Below are 20,454 nucleotides of genomic sequence, written 5' to 3'. Positions count from 1 at the left end.
TCAACACCCCTTTAAAGTTGTACACGACATAGTACTGGAACGCTAAATCGCTTGGCGGTACGTCTTTGCCGGTAGGGTGGTAACTAGACACGGCCGAAGCGTCCAGCCAGCCGATTTATTTGTGGATCGTGGATGGATTATTAGGTCAGAAATTGAGTCTTGAGTCCCTACATAATATGTACTGTGGTCGAGCTATGAAATAATGAGCTGTTACTTTTTTTAAGTTTTCAATAAAAATTCTTGACCCGGCAGTCGGGATGTTGGTGGTGTTAAACCCCCGTGCGGAGAGCATGTAAAACTATTAGTCCCGGGCATTATAATAGTTTACACACTTAAGCCTAAGACATTCAAGACATAATAAATAAGACATGAAAATATTGAAAATATTTGAAAAATAACGTAATTTACTCTTTCATTAGTAATTGCTGTAAATATAATTGCAGGCGTCTAATAAATATCACGTGTCTCAAATGGTGAAGGTAAAAGATAGTGAGGAAACCTGCTTATCAGATAATTTTCTTAATTCTCTGCGTGTGTAAAGTCTGCCAATCCGTATTTGGCCAGCGTGGTGGACTATTGACTTAACCCCTTTCATTCTGACAGGAGACTCGAGCTCAGCAGTGAGCCGAATGTGGGTTGATAATGATGATGATGATGAGATAGCTTTTAGAGATGGTAGGAGGCTAAATGAAAATAGTTTTTATATAAAAATCAACAGTTTAATTATTACAAATAAAATTTACAATATTTACACATTTACAACAACTTATTAGATAGGTACGAGAGCGCCTTCACAGAAGGCATAATATTTAGGCACTTATCTTACTTGCTCACTTCAGAACAAAAATTCACTATTTAAGTTATACCTACTAAAGTTTAAAAAACCTCATGTATGAATGAATAAAGTTTGTCTTAAATTCGAAATTCCATTCGTACAACTTTATAGTCTTTAAGACGTAACACAGAATCAGATACAGAGTTCGACACACACACAAACATCACACTCTAGACACGTGCAGAGGTCTTTTATAGTACGGGTGATGGGGTCCGAGCAGCGGCGGCGCGCAGCACGGGGCCTTGCGCGGCGGACACAGCGCCTTGCGCCACACCACCGCCGACTTGCGCGACCACGACCACGCCCCCGCGGCGACCCCGCAGCACAGCCACAGGCTCACGGCCACGGCGCGCGACCCCGCCGAGTCATCCAGACTGCCCGCTCCCATCGCCGCCAGAAGCGGCAAGCTCTTTTGCGCCGCTCTGTTTCTGGCTTCAATCACGCGCGCGCCGGTCGCGCACGCCGCTAAGAACAGGTAGAGCAGGCCTCCAGCGGCCGCTCGAGCGGCCAACCGTCCCACTCGCTTCGCTCCTCGCGAGTCCAACGCGCGGCGCACTCTCATTATGCCCGGACACGCGCCGATAGCCAACGCTATTGAGGTGATGAGCAGAGCGCCTCGCGGGACGCCTATCAGCGCCGCGGCCGCTTCGTCCGACACGCCGCAGGTCCCGGTCAGCTCGTCCGCCGTCACCCGCCGCAGTGCCAACGCCGCCGCCGTCCACGCCCCCGCCCAGCCCCACGCCACCGCGTGCAGGTACGCCGCCGCCCGCTCCAACGCCTCGGTGGACCACTCGCTCGCAGCGGTCAAGTACCACGCTACGCAGGCGTTCGCGAACCATGCGTCTGCCGCTAACGTGAAGTAGTATGTGAGAGAGAAGAATGCAACGCAAATAGTCGATCCCATTCCGTCGACGGCCAACAAGTTTCCAGTGCAGGAGACGGTCTTCGCACCGAGCCAGCCTCTCGTGACGTAGGCGAGCGCGACGACAGCGTGGCACGCGGCCATCCAGACGACGGGCCTCTCGGGGTAGCGGTACCGCGACGGTTCAGCGCAGAACGTGAGCAGCGCGAAAGAGGTGGAGAGCAGAGAGAACCAGGCGAGCGTGAGCATCCATATCTCCGCTTTTCTCTTGTTGGCTTGCGTGTAGCGCGCGGGCTTTTCGCAGGCGGGCCAGCACGAGCCCGTGGGGGAGTGCGCGTAGCCCGGCGGACACGCGTGTTCTTTCAGATCTTGCTCGTTGAAGGGCCAGCGCGGCACCGGCGGCGGCTCGGGCTCCTCGCTGGCGTTGGGCGGCCGCATGCAGAGCCGCCAGTCCGGGCGGAGCGGGAAGGCGGAGCAGTCGAGCTTGATGCCGTCGGGCAGGGCTGCGATCTGGTTCTTGCAGTCGCGGACGACCTTGTCGCAGAGCGCGCGGCAGGCGCTGACGGAGCCCGACACCTGCTCGGAGCACAGCGGGGCGAAGGCCGAGCACAGCAGGAAGCGAGCGTGCACCGAGCATTCGCTCGCAAGGATGCTCGTGAACGCAGTCATCTGTAACAATGGAGAACATCACATTAATAAACCTTGTATTATTTGGAAATTATTTATTTAGATATGTCAGATTTCACGGAAACTAGCGCTAGCAGACCATTAACTATCAAACGTATACAAATTAAATATTTGAATGAAGATTATTACGGTTTTGTACCGGTAGTATGTAACTTGAATGGTTGCTATTCCGAACTCCCAGTCCCCACTGGGCTCTCGAATGTCAAATGTTTATCGAAGCAAATAAAATATAATGCAGCCAAGTACCGGGAATCGGATAGCTCAATCTCAATGGATTACCTAAAGTAAACAAACACCGCTGTTTAAGAGCTTTGAACTATTCAATATAAGTACAATTCTTATTGTAAGGGCATAAGGTTTGTTATCGAGAACTTAAAACTGGTATGTGTATCACAATAGGTACCCCTTGTATGTGATTCAAAGGCATTTAAACGCATGAGCTTAAATTTTGTTAAGGCGAAGTGGATATGTGAGATTTGATTATAAATAATATTTTGGCGATGGTAAAAAAATGCTGGTTGATTTTTGCAGATTAGGCACCTTTAAAACCCTCACAGCTTCAAGATTGGCATTACCACATATACATAATTGTACAAGGCACTAGTCAAGTCTTTATAATGGGGTAAAAAACGATAATTCCAATGAATCATGGAACGAAATCTTTGAATGACGACGATAAAATTCAACAGTAATGAACTTTTAATTAAGCTTAGTAAAAGATTAATTAAGTAGGTATTATAATTAAATACTTAATTAAATTTTCAAACCAAAAACTATATTACATATTTTATACTATAAAATCATTCTTTGAAACACTATAATATAGGTTCGCGAATAGTTAATTCAAAGAAATAAAAGACACCGAACGAAGTAGAGTTCGCCTTTACAAAAACATTTAAAGTGGTACCGACTAAACCTTTTTGGAAGGCAAACACGGGTATTTGTACACAATTGTCGGCTCAAAACGAAGCTTTTTGGACAAAAAAAAATGAGTAAGCTCTATAGTTCGCGGGCAACCTACCGTGCAACAGTGGAACTGTGCAGGTAAAGTTGTTTGCACGGCCTAATCCGGAACTTTTAAGGGGTTTGAAGAAACAAGCTTAGCTATTTTGAAAGTTTAAAGTTGGAGTGGTTTTTTTAGTGCTATACATTACAAGGGTTGAAAAAACATTCAATAGTGAATAGAGATATCCCTACAAAGTTTGTTTTTAAAAGAGTAATCTTACAAAAAGTGGAAAGTACAAGTTTGGTAAACGATTATTAATTTATTTCTTACAGGATTTTTATTACGATTTTTAATAATTAAAATGATAATTATGTTAGCAAATTTTAACCGCCCACTAAAGCCAGTCCTGGATTAGCCTATGTGCTATTTAAGCAATTGCTCCTATTAGGACACCAAAGACGACCAAGAAACACACAAAAGTTAAAGCAATTTTAAAATCCGCGCGTTTTAAATTGACGTTTATTGATAGGAACATTTATTCTACAATACTCTATGGTACATATTAAGATTTTTTTCATTTGTTCTTTGTAGTTCACGTAAGGGTAGGTACCTACCCACAAGTGAAGATTACTTAGGGCATCAAGATACCTTAATCCGGCACTGACTACAGCGCCAATAGAAGTAATCACTTAGATCTTATATTTTTTTATATTGGCCAGCGATATATACATGAAAAATAATAAGAAAGCACGTAAAAACGTACTCCAGCTGCTGTGTTGTTGAATTCTCACTTCTACTCAATTGGACAGTTTACAAGGGACGGTATAGTGAGTGCTGAATATTGCTACTAGACCAATGAGCCATCAGTTGTTGCCATTAGGCCAATACCGCTCTATCTTCACAACTCATCTCGTCAAGGGATGATTGCCTGGTAGAGATTGCTTATAGCAATAAGGCCACCTTTGCATTCTAATTCCTAGTTTAAATTATTCATTTTTAACGTTTTTTTAATTATATGCATCAAAGTATTTCTTCATCCTCTCCTTCTCAATGGTCAAGTGACCTTTAAGTAGCTTCAGACTATATTAGTCTATTCAAATAATTAATATTTGCATTTCCTACTAATCAAAATTAGCCGTGATAGCCCAATGGATACGACCTCTGCCTCCGATTCCAGAGGGTGTGGGTTCGAATCCGGTCCGGGGCATGCAACTCCAACTTTTCAATTGTGTACATTTTATGAAATTAAATATCACGTGTCTCTAACAGTGAAGGAAAAACATCGTTAGGAAACCTGTATACCAAAGAATTATCGTAATTCTCTGCGTATGTGAAGTCTGCCAATCCTCATTGGGCCAGCGTGGTGGACTATTGGCCTAACCTCATTCTGAAAGGAGAGTCGAGCTCAGCAGTGAGCCGATTATGGGTTGATCAAATCAATTATCAAAATTTAGTAGGTACTCCTTTATTATCTTACGCAAACACTATGTGAGAGTACGTAATCACGATTGTAAATCTAAAACGAACTTCCCTCAAAAAGCTCTTCCAACTACACACAAGTTCGGACCGCCTCACAAAAACACAACAACTTCGTCCTTGCTATTGTCTCGGGCCAATCGCGAAGCTTTTACGAGGCCTCAATGCCAAGAACCGAGCTTTTGTGATGCTCTAAATGAATTGACGTAACTGGCAGCCATTTTGAACCTGTTTCGATCCTGTTTTTGTTCGAATCAAATCTGAGGTTGATTTGACATTAGATTTTTAGTGGCTGAGGACGGCGAAAGTGATTAGATGAATTATTGATTAGCGATAATACATACAATTATATAATTTTAAAGGTTTTGTTTAATTTCTGGTTATTAGTATGTGGTCATACCTTGGAGGCTAAACTAACCAATTAGCTTCTTCACTTCCAGACATTTTGATTGGACTTTCTCGGTGACAAGCATGCTACGAGAAGTTGGTCGGCCTAAGAATTTTTTTGAGAGAGAAATAATAAAAATCATCATATCAGCCGATGGACGTCCACTGCAGGACATAGGCCTTTTGTAGGTACTTCCAGTCACGTTCCTGCGACGCCCTTTTTTTATTATTCTTTTTTTATTATTTACAAGTTAGCCCTTGACTACAATCTCACCTGATGGTAAGTGATGATGTAATCTAAGATGCAAGCGGGCTAACTTGTTAGGAGGATGAAAATCCACACTCCTTTCGGTTTCTACACGACATCGTATCGGAACGCTAAATCGCTTGGCGGTACGTCTTTGTCAGTAAGGTGGTAACTAGACACGGCCGAAGCCTCCCAGCTAGACCTGGACCAATTAAGAAGAACTCAATCGGCACAACCGGGGATCGAACCCAGGACCTCCGTCATTAAATCCACCGCGCATATCACTGCGCCACGGAGCCGTCGCCTGCATCCAGCGAATCTGCGACTCGCTTGATGTTTTCAGTCCATGGGAATACGGGGATAAAATATAGCCTATTCCTATATGCAATATTCCTGTAAAACAATTTTCAAAATTGAACAACAACGTCCCACAAACTTTACCACTTTATAATATTTCAAAGATAAAAGGTTACAAGACAAAGCTACGAGCAACTAATGTCACGTCGGCCACTCACAAGGCTTCAACAAAAGCCGGGGGACGACAAAAAATTAATTACCGACTGCATCCGAAAATAGCCGAGTGCTCCCGTCCGAAGCCGTCGGAGCTTTGTGCTTTGATGTCTCAAACAGCTGAACGCTTCAAAATAAACAACCATCTTGCAATGAGCCGTACGCACATAATTAAAGAACTTTTTTGAATGTGGAACATTATTTTTCACCGACGCATGAAGACTTGTTGCGACCATAGACAATTTTAATTAAAAAAAAAGTATGTGATGTGAGATTTTTAAAAATGGAACGAGTTTATATTGATAGCGAAACTTTACTCGCGCTAATTGGGAATTAGATTGATTCAATTAATCTTTGTGACTCAAATCAAAATTCTTTTCCAAAATCTCTGGCAGATTTTTTTATTATCTAACTACGTGTTTTCGACCGACTTGACATGCACTTCGAGGCACGGAAGTTCGTTTTTGTGTAATGTCGGTATTCACAGATATAAGAGGTAACTAGTTTTTTAAAGTGCAAATTTTTTGTATTGAAACCAGCGTACCCTATTGGCGTAATACCCTAGTGGCCTAATAGGCTGTTTAATATTTAGTGAAAAATGAAATATGTCACCCTTACTTTAGAGTTGAATATTATTTATTCCTTTTGTCACAGAACAAAACAAGACTGCTAGTACATGCGCGGACATGCTTGCGATGTTCCGCACACCCGGGTGTACGCGGGCCACGCCCTCTTGCTACTTCTACTGCTAAAAGCGTTAGCTTTTAGCGTTGTCTGTTCTGTGTAGGTAATAAAGCGCTTGACTGTATTCCACTCTTGATTTTAAGATACCCTAGTGGCCAAAAGATAGCGACCACGTAGCGGAGCTTATCTTTACGATGTGTAGAATATTGTAAAACGGCGAAGGTGGAAGTAAAACAAACAGTTCCTCAGGACACTCCTCGAAATATATTTTGCAGAGTACCGGTAGACAGTCAATCTTTCGGTGATGTTCTAAACCTGAGGTTCTCAAACTTTTATTTCATATACCACTTTCAATGCTGGTTCCGGTGGACCCCTGCTACATTTCTACATAAAATCTTGCCTTCCGAACCGGTGGTAGAGTCATACAAATGGACAGACTTGACGTTTCAAAAATACGTTGAACTAACAGTATTCGAAAAAAAAATGAGAAAAAAAGAAGGAGAATTGATTAAGTTAAAAAATAATTCCAAAAAAGTAAAGTTGTCAATCAAAAAAAAACTTTTTTCTTTTTGATATCTACTTACTCGTAGGTACATTACAAGGAACCAATCAATACATACTTATGTATTTTATTTAGAAAACTCCTCATTCAGTATGAAACCACTTTAAAACCAGATGATTTTTGTGGATTCCCGCTTATGAATTATAAAACCCCATTTTTGGGGACGCCGACGTAGACCCCCAGGAGTCTCCCGTGGACCCCAGGGGGTCCGGGACCACTTTGGGAATCAATGTTCTAAACGTTGTAAAAGAGTTTGTTTTGGCTTCTTGCCTGGTTAACCAGCGATTTATATACCTCTACCGCGAAGAAACTATTAGGAGTTTATTTTTTTATTCTTTTTACGTTAGCCCTTGACTAACTGATGGTAAGTGATGATGCAATCTAAGATGGAAGCGGGCTAACTTTTTAGGAGGAGGATGAAAATCCACACTCCTTTCGGTTTCTACACGGCATCGTACCGGAACGCTAAATCGCATGGCGGTACGTCTTTGTCGGTAGGGTGGTAACTAGCCACGGCCGATGCCACCAGCCAGACTTGGAGCAATTAAGAAATCCTCAATCTGCCCAGCCGGGGATCAAACCCACGACCTCCGTCTTGTAAATCCACCGCTCACCACTGCGCCACGGAGGCCGTCAAAAACAAAAAAAAACCCTGTATTTTAATTACCTGATCCAAGACTCGAATTCAAACCCCCTTTAATAACAACCAAACTAGTGAAGTGCACACTTTTCACCTGTAAGAACAGTGAAGGTTTACTTCTACATTTATCTACAGGTGTGGCCCAGTTTACCTCATACAGTATCTAAAGCAATCGCCAACAATATAATATTTATTTCACTCAAGTATTGACTCAGTCGGCGGCGCCTTTGATCGGCAACCCTTTGATGCCGCGCGTCACTTCACACCCGACGCGAGCGCACTTATCTCACAGTTCCTTTAACAGCCATAAAACTATAAATAGCTTATGGTTAGGTTTGTTTAATATGCATAAAATAAGGACGATATAATGCATACTTATCCAATGACTTTCCCTGGCCCTCTTATGAAGGCTCAAAGTCACTCAGCGGGCGTTGGAGCGAGTTATGCTTGGAGTTTCTTGGAGAGTTATGCGTGATCGAATCAGGAATGAGGAGATCCGCAGACGAACCAAAGTCACTGACATAGCTCAGCGAGTCGCGAAGCTGAAGTGGGCAGGCAACATAATTCGAAGAGCCGATGGACGTTGGGGACCCAAGGTACTGGAATGGCGACCCCGCACCGGAAAGCGTAGTGTTGGTCGACTAGGTGGACCGAGGATATCAAGTGGGTTGCAGGGAGCCGCTGGATGCTGGCGGCCCGAGATCGTTGTGCTTGGAGGTCCATGCAAGAGGCCTATGTCTAGCAGTGGACTTTATCGGCTGATAAGGAAGTGCATACATATCCAATGACTTTTGGATGCGAGACTTGGCCCCTAACTGTGGCCCTCTTATCAAGGCTCAAAGTTACTCAAGGAAGGAGGAGCGAGCTATGTTTGGAATTTCTCTGCGAGATCGAATCATAAATGGGAAAGTCCGAAGAAGAACCAGTCACTGACATAGCTCAGCGAGTCGCGAAGCTGCGAAGTGGCAATGGGCAGCGCACATCGAAGAGCCGATGGTTTTTGGGCTCCCAAAGTACATCCAGGAGATAAAACAAGGACTAGGACATTGGTCTGAGTCCTACCTAACCTACTAGTAAAAGCTGCATGAAAATAAGTTATCTCTTCACAAACACAACTTGGCAGCTGAAATCAAGCATAGCGCAAATCTATACTTAATATTATAAAGCGGAAGAGTTTGTTTGTTTGATTGGACGCGCTAATCTCTCTACTGGTCCAATTTGAAAAAATCTTTCAGTATTAGATAGCCCATTTATCGAGGAAGGCTATAGGCAACTTGGCAGCTGAAATTAAGCATAGCGCAAATCTATACTTAATATTATAAAGCGGAAGAGTTTGTTTGTTTGATTGGACGCGCTAATCTCTCTACTGGTCCAATTTGAAAAAATCTTTCAGTATTAGATAGCCCATATATTATCCCAGTATTCGTACGGGAACGCATACGGTTAAGCATAGAACCTACTCGTAATATTCGTATTTACTCTCCAACATAATTTATCGCCTGTTACTAAGAATAGATAAAATAGTGCAAGATAATTGAACCTCCGTTCCATCAGATTTCAGTAAAGCTTTTATCCACTGAGATGTTAAGGTCTTCCGAACTGCCTTTCAAACCGGTGGTAGAATCTTTACAAATAGTCAACTGACGTATCAAAAGTGCTTGAAAACTGAGCCTACTTGAAATAAATGATTTTTCTTATGTCTGTAGTCATCTTAATTTGTTTCGTACTAACAAAAAACCAGTTCGTAGTCGTTTTTGCTGCAAGATTGTTTTAGATTTTAAGAGCTTTTTGTAGGACGGCCATGCTTGTAACAAGAATTTGTGAGACATTTAAACAGGGAATTTTTATGTTGTGTTACCAATTTAACACAATGGTTATCAAACGGAAAGATTTTAAGCCCCATTAGACCAAATAATCGGAATTTTGCTATGACATGAGAGAGCAACGACACTAAATAACAATTAAATTGAATTAATCAATTTACTAAAGTCAAAGTTTGTTTTTTTTCTGACCGTGTAAGTGCCGTAGGCTCCATAAGACACCACAGCGGCGTTACCGGGGGGTAAAGATTTTTTGTGGCCATCTGTACGACAAAGTTTGTATGTAGTACTGAAAATAAGCTATCTAATACTCGGCTGGGCTGCATTCGGGAAACAATGGCAATTCGTGGTAATGGGCGGGGCACATAGTTCGAAGAGCCGATGGACGTTGGGGTCCCAAAGTGCTGGAATGGCGACCCCGCACTGGTAAGCGCAGTGTTGGTTTCGTGATGTTTGGAAGTCCTTACAAAAGGCCTATGTCCTGCAGTGGACGTCTATCGGCTGATATGATGATGATGATGATGACTGAAAATAGCCAGGAAGTACCTCAATGTTGCTATTTAATTTATTATAGGCATTTAATCACGATCATTTACAAATTATTATAAGTGGGTACTTTCTACTTCATTTCACAAATACGTCAATCGTTTAAAAGTCATATTAGGAGGGAGGAAAGTCATATTACTAGAAAAATGTTGAATGTGCAAGTGGAAGGCCAAAGAAGAGACGGTTGGATTGTGTGAAAGAGGACATGTGTGTAAAAGGAGTGGATGATGAGTTGACGAGTAATAGAGACGAATGGAAAAGATTGACACATTTTTCCGACCACACTTAATAGGGATAAGGGTAAGGAGATGATGACGTCAAACGTTTAAAATTTCTCGACTTAATTAAAAGTATTTAAAACATCGTTTAAAATGCAAAAGAATTTGAAGTCGACCTCTAGTACTGACAAAAAATATTTTGAATATAATTTGGAGAACAGCATGGCTATCCTAATATAGTTACAAGCAAAATAAACCGCGCAACTCGAGGCCGTTTTTTATAACAAAATGGCGGCCGAGCCGCGGCGAATTGTTTACGCGGTAACTCTTTGATGTCTAGCGGTAATTAGGGTTGCCGATTCCGACCGATTGAAATTAAGTGCTCCCCGATACGAATAATTGAAGTTTTTATTAACTACGTTCCTTTCATCTTGGGAACTTTTAGGCGAGACTAATTTAAAAGTTTATATTGATGTCTTCTTATAGTTGAAAATTGTTTGAAAATCTTGTCCATTACTAACTAGCTTTTTGGTACCCATAGATCAGTCGCAGGCACTTCGTAGATGCAAATATGCACTGCCTACCTTGAGGTCTCATTACTAATCTGTACAATTTTTATAGTGCCTGAATTAGTTGAAAACACTGCACGCTACTAGATATGTCATTCGAGTTATTCATGTCGATTCGTTTTGTTTGAGCATTAAAAATGAGGACAGATGATGTCCCTAGTAAGTAAACTGAACTACTGAATATTATTATTTTATTTTTAAAAGTGTTGTATGTTTCTGAAAATTGTTGCCAGAGCTATAAGCAGCGTTGCTAGATTTTTTTGCCAAGTCGGGATTTAGCAGCCACAGCGCCCAGCACCAAAACGCCCAGCAATAGAGTGCACGCTGTTGGCGGCAGCGCACGGTGAAAGGTGCGCGGAATAGGTTGTGCACAAAAAATGTAACGCTATTCGTTCATCGAATTTTACTATCCATATTTTTTCATACCGGGGTCTATATATGAAAAATCAATTTTTAAGGAGTAAACTCCAAAAAAAAGATATAGAGCTAATGATCCAGAATCCTTACACATTTAATTAGTCTGGTTAATCGATTCTCCATTATACTAATCTTGTACGTTACCTTACGAACTGAGCCTGCCGATTAAGCATAGCGAGGAAACGCGCAGCAAACAAAGCTAGCGCGGCTCGGTGAAAAATAATTCGGCACATAAACAATGCCAGTGTTCAAAATAGAGTGACTTTGAACTGAACCAGCTGGGAGTATGTCTATATTTCATTCTTTACGCTGGCTTTTATCCACTCATTGCTATATTTTTGGGAGCATATTACATTTTAACGTTAACTAAATAAGTGTAATTCTCAGTTTCCAACATTATGTAAACATGCGCTTTACCCAAAGCTTCGAACACCACATTAATTTACTTAGTTCCAGCTTTTAAAACTAACTAAAGATGGCAACATTCTGAGAGATTTTGAATAATTCCCACTTTCAACTCCTCGCCAAGCTTAGGTTGTTACCCTCTCAAAGGAGACCTTTAGGGAGTTTTGTGTTTCGTTTTCTCCACGCAAAGACCTTTAACAGAATTTCTGCAGTCACCGAGGGCATAGGCAGCTCATATCATATCATAGCATAGCTTTCGTGGATGAAAGTTAATAATTTCATGGATGATTGTAGAAACACATTAATTGTGAATCTTGTGGACAATCACAGAACGAAGCTTTGCACTTATAGTGCAGGTCTATATTATCTCTTTGATGATTGTATCATTGCAATTGCAAAGCAAGTCGACTGAGGGCATTTAAAGAAATCTAGCTGCCCTTTCCTGACCCTATGGCGACGTCCTTGGCAATCATTTTAAACCCTCTGGTACAGTAAAACACAATTATAATAAAAAAAATAACATGCCAAACCCCAGTCTTGGATTTATCCATCTGTCTTGAAATTAATGACCTCACTTTTGAAAGCAATGTAAAATTTCTTATAAGTATCTAACGATTTAAATTATTGATTTTGTAGCAATTCTCAACAGCAAGTCCAGGTGATTCCGCGTCCCTCAATTATTAAGAATTAACACGCATCACATCAATGGCCGCAATCTCATCCTCATCTCAGCTGTGTCCAATCTCATCAACAAAACGATACAAACCGAACTGAACTCTATCTTGAGTAAATAAAGTCTAAAATGCTACAAATTGATCGAGTAATTGCATAGTATCCAACCGTGGAATCTTATGCAGACTTTAAAGCGCGTACGATTAAACGAATTTACACTCTATTGTTAAGACGCTAAGGTATACGGAGGCTGTATACATTATATTGGTTATGATTCTGTGGAGATCGGTCACGAGGTTCACTGGATTATGAATTAGCTACGGTCGGCCGAACGCGGCGCCTTTACAAGTTTTTTTTTTCTGTAAGAACCCTCGCACACTGGGAAATCTTTTGTAGTGGCAGTAGTAGTGTTGTTCGGTTCCTTGAAGACGGTTTTGCTTTGGATGCACATAGTACTAACGAACGTAGACTCCGGTTTCGGGGTGAAGCGTTCTTGGAAGGTTTTTTGTTGGATCTGAGTGACGTTGACGCTTGGATTCGTCGGTTTTTCGCAGATCATCATCATCATATCAGCCGATGGACGTTCACTGCAGGACATTGGCCTTTTGCAGGGACTTCCAAACATCACGATACTGAGCTGCTTGCAACCAGCGAATTCCTGCGACTTGCTTGTTGTTCACAGTCCACCTGGTGGGGGGTCTATCAACACTGCGCTTTGTAGTGTGGGGTCGCTATTCCAGCACCATGGGACCCCAACGACCATCGGCTCTTCGAACTATGTGCCCCGCCCATTGCCACTTCAACTTCGCGACTCGTTGAGCTATGTCGGTGACTTTGGTTCCTCTGCGGATCTCCTCATTTCTGATTCGATCACGCAGAGATACTCAGAGCATATGTCGTTCCATCGCCCGTTGACTCTTTCACAGCAAAGTAAATCAACTATTTATAATGAACATCTGCATAGTAACACCTGCTTCTATCCAATACAGTACACGAGCATTATTAGAACACGAACTCATTTCAGAACTTAATTGGTGAATTTTAATTTTAAATAGACAGATTTTGTTTAATTTTAAAGGTATATTTGCCATATCTTTTAAGTGTGACCAATATTCCTGTTCCCCTCCAAGTAGTTAAGAAAGACTGTGTTATGAGTGGGTACGACAATATTGTAGCGCGCGCGAATCGCTGATGTATCCAGTCCCTTCATGATGAGCTATTGAGGCTTATTTATCACTAATTACAATTAGGCTCCTAACTCTTTATTGTTATATTAGTGATCTATTGATTGTGTATCTGCAATTTCGACACAAGTTTGTATTTCTAAATAAAAGTGGGTTAAGTATTGATCGTTGGCCACCGCGGTCGCCCAGTCCTCGAGCAGCCTAACGCATAGACGAGGAAACGTCGTTCATTATTCTCTCAATCCGTATCGTTTTAATTTAACATACTTCATCTTTTATTTTTTTAATGGGACCACTCTTACGTGCTGATTGCTTCGGACGGCTTGGGTGATTTCAATTTATTATAAATCATTAACTAACGTTCCTGCGTTGAGCCTTCGTTTGATCCTTAACAGTGTTTTTCGAAGATTTTCCACGAAGCTAAGTGACTGGCGACAGGGTATACGATTATTCATATTATATGTAGAAAAAAATATCAAAAATACGCGTTTTACTGGGACGGCTAAGGGAGGAGAGACTTTTGAAACCTGCTACACCTGCTAAAACACAATATACTTCAAAAAAGAGCAATTCGAGCAATATATCAACTAAAATCACGCGAGTCCCTTCGTCAAAAGTTTAAAGAAATAGGCATTTTAACAGTAGCCTGTCAGTATATATATAACAGTATAGTTTATGTAAGACAAACGAAAAGGAGATTTAAACCCACGTCTTACTAGACACGGGCATAAGTTAGTTATTTCTGCATATCGTCTCCAAAGAGTTAACAAAATCTTTTGTGGGTTTGGGTGTACTCTTCTATAACAAGATCCCCAAGACTGTGATGGACTTGCCAATGCACAACTTTAAGCAATGTGTTAAAAAACATATACTTAGTCGAGGTTACTACACTATTGATGAGTTCCTTAACGACAAAGGTGCTTGGAGGCCATTGGATCAGCTTCCACCTTCACACAGGAAATAAAACTATAAGAAATTGTAATTTAATTGTTATCAAATGTAAATTGTAATACTGTATGACTTTTTCAAAAGAGCAACTGTTGAGTTTCTTGCCGGTATCTTCTCAGCAGAACCTGCCTTCCGAACCGGTGGTAGAATCTTTACAAATAGTCAACTGACGTGTCAAAAGTGCTTGTAAACTCAGCCTACTTGAAATAAATGAATTTTGAATTTTATAGCTTTTTCCAAGTATTTTCTATCTGTCTGTATGTTTGTCCGGGGTAATCTCTGAACGGCTGAACCGATTTAAACGGGGCTTTCACTGGCAGATAGAAGGTATTGCTCAACATATCATCATGATCATCATCATCATCATCAGCAGCCATCCACTGCAGGACATAGGCCTTCATAGGACTTCACCACGATCCTGAGCCGTCTGCATCCAGCGAATTTCTGCGACTCGCTTGACTCGGTAGGGGGTCGACCAACACTGCGATTGTAGAGAAATATAAAGGCTACTTTTTAGCCCCGAAATGTCCATGGTTCCCGCGGGATTTATGAAAAACTGAATTTCACGCTAATGACGTTGCAGGTGTCCGCTATTACATAATTTATACACAGCATTACATTCAGCATGTAAAAGAGCATCCAATAAAGTATAAAAATGAAAAAATTTCTAGCATATCTAGTGGCGGGCCAATAAACGGAGTCGTATATTTTCGAAATATTTCAGTTAGCACGTCCACTACGTCGCGTTTAAATTGTTTATGTCCGTTTGTACCGTAACCTTGGACACAAATGTGTTTGCACTCAATTTAATGTTACGAAACTTACAGGCGAGTGTGACCAAGATTATTTTTTTTAATATTTGCCAATATTCCTTTTCCCCTCCAATTAAGTAGAAAAAGACTGAGTGAGTACGACAATAGTCTAGCTGGGGAGATGGATCCACCACCCCTCGGTGACGAATCCCGCTTCTTTACCACATAGCTATTGCGGTGACGATGCCGTATAAAATCATAAAATGGTGCAGAGCTGATTTATAAGTTGTATTTTTTAAGGCCAATAGGCTGTGCTTGCCCCAGATGGAAAACGCTTGCCTAGATTGCCTATTCGCTCTTGCCTGTGAAAGTTAGATTGAAATTTGCAGGAAACGCTGGTAATGTATTCCACACTTTCGACGATTCGTATAAAAAACTTTGAAGCGAAACGTCTGGTTCGGCCGAGTGTTTAAACGTCAACCACGAAATGATCCATGCACTATTCTGTAGTAAAAGGGAGAGTCAGGGACAAGATCGTGGAATTTCTAGACTCACCTTATAAAGTATATCCGATAGAGTGAATTTGCCATATATTTATATTCCACTTCCCATATATGACATCGTTCCGCAACGCTAAAACGTATAACGATACGATACGAACGATACTAGCTGACGCCGCACAGTTTCACCCGCGTGGTCACCGTTCCCGTAGGAATACGGGAATAATATATAGCCTATAACCTTCCTCGATAAATGGGCTATCTAACACTGAAAGAATCTTTCAAATCGGAACAGAAGTTCCTGAGATTAGCGCGTTCAAGCAAACAAACAAATTCTTCAGCTTTATAATATTAGTATAGATGCGTATGAACCTATAGAACCTTAGAAACCGCTATAAAGAATGGATATGGGTTGCAAAACGCCTTTTGCGTGTACAGTCGAAGTAGCGGGCATTTTCTAGTTGTTTAATTAATAAAAAAATAAGTAGCAGCAACAAATGCCAAGTAGTATAAACCCCAGTAAATAACGCAAACACGCAAGTAACACAGGATGCTGGGAGGCGCAGCTGCCAGGCGCCATGTTATCAGCTGATAAGCATGTGGGACAGTGCCACATCTCAGGAATACCTCGAGAGCAAACATTGACAGCGCTGGTTGTGTAAGCCGTACTGTCACTGTTGTCTGCTGCTAAATTACTCATTTGCTAAGAGTAAATCACACTAAAGGCGTAACTTTCTTGTGTGTGTATATTTGTTACTTCTTCACGGCGCAACTACTGAACTGATTTGGCTGAAACGATGAGTTTATTATTAGATATACTTACACACGAAGACACAACATATGACACGTCTATAGAGCGACTTGTGGTGCAAGGAAAGGTAGAGGGTACCAGAGCGTGGCAGGTCACCAATGCGCTGGACTGACCAAGTGAAAACCGCTCTCAATGGCTCGCTCCACGATGTGCTAGGAAAGCCACACTACGGGAGGAATAGCGACGGATAGTGAGGCTTGCCACCACACCCAAATGACGAGCACGGCCACTTTGTCAAGAGTGTAGCGACAAAGAAGACACATGGCTACTTTATATTCCCAAAAAATCCATGCTTCCCGCAGGATTTGTGAAAAACAGAATTTCACGCGAAAGTCACCAAATATTCACTATGCTCATCACACAAATACTTTCCAGTCTTGGGAATTGAACCGACAGCTTCGGATGCAGAAGACACTATCCACTGCGTTACTCGGCCGTCGATTAATCTGTCAATGCTTCATGGGTCATGTCTTCAAACAAACCGAACAAACTACGAACTGTAACAAATCCCCAGCAGTTTGATCGTTGCCTTGGTATGCAATGCTCGTCAGTCGGTTGCCTACTCAACCTAAGCACTGACTTTTCGCTTATCAAATCCTTATAAAAATTGGATATAACAAAAGGATAATGTTTTTATTTTGCGTCAGATCAGCTGGCAACAGTTAGCTTTAGATAAAACATAACCGTTGAGCACATAACATATGAGCTGGAATCTTGGACCATTACCAGATACACAGCCCATCAAAAACGAGTACCGTTCAACAGTTTACCTAGAAATCACAAATTTATGCGTCACAGCCCATTTAGTGTGTCACTGAAAATTGTCCCCAGTCTGTCGTTTCTGAGGATATTAGTGGTATTAGTTTCGTCAACATTGCGCCAAAAGCAAACTGTTTGAACCTTGGCGCGTTTGACGGCTTTTAAACTGTTTGGCAAACAGAAATACACGACATTCACGACGAAATAGCTCAAATAGCACAGACGTGAGGTGTGTTGACACACTTATATTACTTCTTTTCTTATTATATCTCTGTTCATAATCATAATTTACTTGTACAAGTATTTATTTGTTCTATGATTGGCTCTATGCCCCTGTTTATTCAGGTTAAAGGTGAATTATTGTTATAAGAAACGAATTTAAAGAACTTTCAAATAAGACTTTGTTGAGTAACGATAGCCAATATGACCTCTGCCTCCGATTCCGGAGTGTGTAGGTTCAAATCCGGCGCCTCAACTTTTCAGTTAAGTATGTGCATTTTAAGAAATTAAGTATCTTAAAATACCCATGTGAAGTACCCGAGAATTTTCTTAAATCTTTGTATGTGTGAAGTGAAGTCTGGCAATCCGCATTGGGCCGGCGTGGTATTTGGCTTAACCCCTCTCATTCTGAGAGGAGACTCAAGCTCAGTGAGCCGAATATGGGTAGATAATAATGATGATACCATGAAAGAATAGGGAATGCCAGAATCTTTAAAGGTACTTTTTAAATTCAACAATATTATTGCTGGCAGAAATAGAAGATCTCTTGAACTCGTGGCTTTTCCAAAAAAATAAAGCCATGAATAATATATATTATTGTGTTGACACCACAGTAGACCGTCTGTAATAATGTTTTGTCTCTTTCTGCTATCAGTAATTTGACATGAAATATAAGACAAAGTATAGCTTATTATGTTAGTACAACAGACTATCCTCGTTCATTAAAATAAAGCCTGAAATTTCGGGTGATACCGCTTTAAAATTAAATTTACGGATCGGAGTTTTTAGTACCAAAATGAAATAATTTAGAATAGCTCTGCATCTGACTTGACAATTTAAATCATGAAAAGCTTTGTTGGCAAAGGAAGTTAAAAATGAAAGTCTCCATGATAAGATCGAGAGAGTCCTCGACTTTGTGAACAGAAAGTTAAAAGGCGAGATAACATCTGCGGCCGCATCGACTCGCTCTAATGAGTTTCTATTACTTTCAGATAGTACAGTGGTCAAAGATTATTTAAATAGTAGATAGGTACCTCAATTTCGACGGCGAATTACAAAAGTGGCTAATTGTCTTAATTTCATTAAGTTTCATTGTAAACAACGAAAGTTATTATTTAAACAAATACTTAATATCTACCTAGTTATGTGTTCAAGTATAAAATCTATAGGTATACACATAAATATACAGAGGAATTAAACACAAATTGTTCTTTTGTATGCTCAGTGGTGTAGCAAAATTCGGTACACTTTTTGCGGTGATTTTGTAGGCACGTAATATATCTATAGTATAAAATATCGTCGACTTATGAATTGTAAGAAATTCAAATAACAATGTCTCTAAATAATAACACATTTCATTACCAAGAAGCCACAAAGGCTTTGTAAAAATGATATGCCGTCGACAAAAGGCCGGTTGCAACTCCCAATCCGTTGGTATCGCATTATCCCGACACTACCCAGTACCACTGCCCATCCAACGGAGCGTGTCGGGCTACGGGTCTCGAACCCACTGTCCGTGATAATTGGACCGCATTCCGAGAACGAGGTACAATGTAAGCTTCTTTCGGCATGCTTAATGTTCCAACGCGTTATAATTTTTACGAACGTTCGGTAGCTGTTCATATTTTCATAAACAAAATGTTATGAGGTAATCAAATCCAAGTGTTTTTGCGGTGTCCCATTTTATTCGATTTTATTTGCATGGGAATGTAGAATTCATTTTAATGGCAATCCGATAGAGTTCTTAATAAAATGTCATAAAAAATGGCGTGATTTTAAAACATACAGCTCGAAATTTGGCTTTAGCGTAGTGATGGTTTAGTTTTAGTAGTCATCATTATCTTCTCGGACCAAGGCGCGTTTGGAACCCTCGTAACTTTAGTTTTAAGTTTTCGACTATTATTACCACCATTAAATTAAATTAAATTATGACATCATCTTGACCTTTCAAAAGTGCTTGTAAACTAAGCATAATTAAAATAAATGAATTTTGACTTATCATCTGCCTATTTTAACAACCCACTTTTTTAACACTATTTTAACAAAACACACACAGAGGGCCAAATGTTCTTCCTTTTATTTTTGTTTTTTTTATTCTTTACAAGTTCGCTGGTAAATGATGCAATCTAAGATGAAAGCAGGCTGTTAGGAGGATGAAAATCCACACTCTTTCCGTTTCTACACGCATCGTACAGAACGCTAAATCGCTTGGCGGTACGTCTTTGCCGGTAGAGTAACTAGCAACAGCCGATGCCTTCCACCATGTCGTTTCTTCCTTTAGTTGCCTATGGATGTGGTCCGATCGTTTAGTGTGGCATGGCAGTGTAAGCCGCCAACTTTTCAACTACGGTACGCTACTAAGAATCAAATTTTCAATTCGATCTGCCAATCTGTTGATGAATAATAATGGTCGTCTGATGAATAAAAAAAGTAATAGATACTTTCATAATAGGGGCCGCCTACACATACGTTTTATGTAATGCACGTTATTAAAACTATTCGTTGTGGCCGCACCTTAATTTCGTCGAGTTATCTAATGTCGATTAGTGAAGGTATAAGGATGGAGGCAATTAGTCAAATTCGAGTTTATTCGAGTTCTTTAATCTCGGATTGATTGCCCGCGGGGACGATTGGTTGGATACGCGTAATCTACTCTCGCACTGGGAACGTTTTATATTTTCTACAGTTAAAAGTTATTTTAATGGATTCCAGATTAGTCGAGTCACTTTTATTTATTGGTGGCGAAGAAAATTACGCTTTGAAAATGTTGAACTGTTTTTAAATGGTTTTGTGTTGAC

The 20,454-nt window shown here is 40.8% G+C and overlaps 1 protein-coding gene across 1 annotated transcript in view; it reads right to left on the bottom strand.

Annotated features, from left to right (window-relative positions):
- Positions 1-697: 697 nt before the first annotated feature.
- Positions 698-20,454, bottom strand: part of LOC112049235 (frizzled-9) — a 37,468-nt gene continuing 17,711 nt past the window's right edge. Inside the window, exon 2 of the mRNA XM_024087045.2 lies at positions 698-2,366. Coding sequence (XP_023942813.2) covers positions 999-2,366 — 1,368 coding nt within the window. The 3' untranslated portion in view covers positions 698-998. The remainder of the gene's footprint in view (positions 2,367-20,454) is intronic.

Source organism: Bicyclus anynana, chromosome 19 (genome assembly GCF_947172395.1).
Source record: "Bicyclus anynana chromosome 19, ilBicAnyn1.1, whole genome shotgun sequence".
Lineage (NCBI taxonomy): Eukaryota > Metazoa > Arthropoda > Insecta > Lepidoptera > Nymphalidae > Bicyclus > Bicyclus anynana.
Note: the sequence above shows the minus strand (reverse complement) of the source record. Positions and strands in the feature narration are given on the sequence as shown.